Below are 3328 nucleotides of genomic sequence, written 5' to 3' on the forward strand. Positions count from 1 at the left end.
CCGGGGGCAGTCACTTTGTATCCAATCCCATTCTCTGGCCACAGCTGGTCCAGCGGGGGGCTCCTCTCCCAGCTGGGCCAACCAGAGGCCTCTGCACAATGTCTGGAGCAAGGATGCAGGGGGTCCGGCTTCCCAGCTGGGCTGTTCCCAGTCTGACTAAGCCCCAGGGCGGTTGTGGGAGCTTGGTACTGCCCGGGAGGCAGAGAAAGCGGTCACATTGATGCCGAGAGGGGGCAGGGCGGACACGGCCCCTGGGCTCCACACAACGCCCGGCCTGGGTTCTGGTCCTTGCAGCCATCAACCCTGGCCCTCACAGGTGCGCCTGCACCTCCCGGGGCGGGGATCTGGGCGTGGAGGGCGCCCCAGAGCTCTCTCCTCTCTCTCTCCCTCCCTCCCTTGGGGTGGGGACCTGATCAGGAGGCAGGACCCTGATTTTCAACCTCTCCAACTCCCACCTCCCTGCCCCACGTGCTCCCAGAGGCCTCTCTGTTGAAGGCAAGGAAACAAACCACAGGGCTTTGAAATCATCCATCGAGTTTAATGCATCGTACAGAAGGGAAACTACATCGGCATATTTAAGACAAACACTTTTTCTCTAGTCCCACTATCCATCGGACGGTCCTCCTTGGTCCAAAAAACTAAGTCTCAAGACACATTGGCAGCTACCCCTCCCGGGTCCAACCTTTCATATCTTCCCGTTACATTTTTAAAAAAATTTAATTCAATCCATCCAAGAAGAAAAACAAACCAACAAAAAAAGGAACGTGAAGACACTGACATCGCAAGCCACGCAGTAACGCATAATACTGGATTGGCGCCTAGAGTAACCAATATATAAGACGTGTGTCTTACAGTTCACTTTGTTCATCAATAAAAGAATATAAAAATCTTGTTCAACCCAGTGTTAAGTGTATTAAAATAGATCTGTATCGTACAGCACAGTTTCTCCCGGAGTCGTGAAATTGACAGGAGGGACCATGGCAGTCTGCGGGGTTCCGGCCAGCCCCCTTGCTCTGCACCTGGCAGCGTGCGTGCATGCGTGTCTGGGGCCACGTGTGCTCACGCACACGTGTGTTCCATGCAGTTCGGCACCGTGTGATGTGCTGGGGGTGGGAGTCCTGTGGCTCCCGGATGCTCATCCCGTTGTGCTAAGTCCCTCGGGACTGGAGAAGCCAGTGGGCGTGACAAGCCCGCATGGCCCATCCCGGATGCAGGGCGGCGGGCACCCTTCGCTCTCGCGGAGACAGCAAGAGGGACCCTTCAGTCTCCCGAGGCCACCGCCCTCTCTTCCTCCCCTCCCCCCACTTCTTAAAAAACCCTCGGGGTCCCTCCAGCTTGGCAGCTCCCCCGCCCGAGGGGTTTTCCGTTCATCCCGGGCAGCAGAGACCACTGAGAGCAGGAAAAGTCACCAAGTGTCCCCTTCACATTAAATATCTCACAATAAAAACGCCATACAAAAAGGTAAAGTTATTTTTTGGCATAGTGTCTGTACTGGCAAGAAAAGAGGAATGGAATACTTTATCGGCTCTTCAAAAGGAGGAAAGAAAAGGCTTCAGTCGTTAAGTTGAACGATTCAACCCAAAATAGAAAACCTGCCAAACGCCTCCCTGGCGTGGCTGCAGCTCCATCCCTCGCCCAGAAACTCCATGAGAAAAAGACATCGAGGGCAAGATGAGTCCAAAAAGTCAGCAGAGGAGGGAGGCGCACGGCGAGGGCGCCCCCAAGACCAGGGGGCAGACGGAGGCCTGGCTGGGCCACAGCAGCGTCCCCTGGGGAGCTTCCTTCAAGTTAAACAGCTGCGATTCTGAACGCTAATAACACTGACAACAGGGGTCGGGCGTTCTGGAAGGCCTGGCGTGAGCCCGGCGCCCCGTGAGGGCGGGCGGCTGAGTCTACCTAGATTTGCTACCCGCCTCTCGCCCTAACTAGCTCTACTACTTGGCTACGTCGTGTCCTCGGCTCCCCTCCCGCAGGGCACCTCGGCCCTTCTCTCTCCCGCGGGGGGTGGCACAAGGCCGAGGAGACAGCTGTGTCCAGAAGCCGGAGGCCCGGGCAGCCCCCCAACAGCAGGGAGCTGACTCTGGGCCCCAACCTGGCTTCCGGGCGTCCCATCTGACCTGAAGGGCTCAGGACTCCATCCCCACCCATCCTGGCTCTAGGACCCTCACTCAGCTTCTTCTCCCTTCTTTCCTGTCTCTGGTTTTATTTTTTGTCTGAAATTCATAGTGTTTATGAATTAAGGCTGACAGAACCCTCAGGTCTTGCGAGCAGGGTCCCAGTGACTTTCCGTGGGTATGAAGACGGGTCCCTTGGGGTCAGTTGTGCCCCGGGGGGTGCTGGAGGGCAGAGTGCATGGCCGCTGCTGAGGGCTTGGTCCAGGGCCCGGCCAGCAGCGGGGCGGGGCTGGTGGTCGTCATGGTGACCTGGAGCATCTGCTCGCCGTGTATCAGTCTCAGGAGGGCCCTCAGGCGGTCCAGGGACGACTGGGTGCCCCTCTGCTGGGCCAGCAGGCTCGTCTTAAGCTCCAGGCATTTCTGTCAGGGGGAGGGCGTCAGAGAGAAGGGTCTCAGAATTCAGTGACACAAGGCACCTGGGGCAGCCCCCCCTCAGCGCTTTCTCGGAAAGCCCCTCCCTTCCACCGCAGAGGCTGAAAGAAACCAGGAAGAGGGCCTCACGCACACCAGGCAGAAGCGAAAAATGGAATTAAACGGCAGCCAGACCCACAGGAAAAGTTTGTTTTAAACATTCAGGGCTGGAAATGATGTGCTTGTGCAGGAACGTGGGAACGTTCTGCCTCGTGGTTGTGAGGCTGCCTAGCTGACCACATCTACCTCTGCTGCTGGAGGAAGCTCCAAGCCTGCTTTGGCTCAAGTGCAGCCCTGGAGAAGACCTTCAGGCCGCTGGCCAGTTTTCTGCTCTTCCTCTTGCCTGCTGTATTCATGGCTTTTTCTAGCCTTTTACATATCATGGTGACACAGTGAAGTGGTTAAGAACAGATGCCTCAAGTTAGAGTTTTAATTATTTGCTGCCTGGGCAGATAAACTCCTTGAGTCTGCGTCCCAAACTCTAAGAATAATCACAGAGCCTCTTCATAGAGTTATGGAGAGGACTAAATGGGATACTACATTTAAAGGGTTTCACCAGTTGCTGTTACCAACACCACCACCATCATCCCCACCACCACCATCACCTCCATCATCACCATCATCATCACCACCATCATCACCATCATCATCATCTCATCACCACCATCACCATCATCACCACCATCATCACCACCATCACCATCATCATCACCATCATCACCATCACCACCATCACCATCATC

The 3328-nt window shown here is 55.8% G+C and overlaps 1 protein-coding gene across 1 annotated transcript in view; it reads right to left on the reverse strand.

Annotated features, from left to right (window-relative positions):
* Positions 1-579: 579 nt before the first annotated feature.
* Positions 580-3328, reverse strand: part of PHF21B (PHD finger protein 21B) — a 28459-nt gene continuing 25710 nt past the window's right edge. Inside the window, exon 12 of the mRNA XM_028491474.2 lies at positions 580-2534. Coding sequence (XP_028347275.1) covers positions 2316-2534 — 219 coding nt within the window. The 3' untranslated portion in view covers positions 580-2315. The remainder of the gene's footprint in view (positions 2535-3328) is intronic.

The sequence above is a fragment of the Physeter macrocephalus genome, chromosome 6 (genome assembly GCF_002837175.3).
Source record: "Physeter macrocephalus isolate SW-GA chromosome 6, ASM283717v5, whole genome shotgun sequence".
Lineage (NCBI taxonomy): Eukaryota > Metazoa > Chordata > Mammalia > Artiodactyla > Physeteridae > Physeter > Physeter macrocephalus.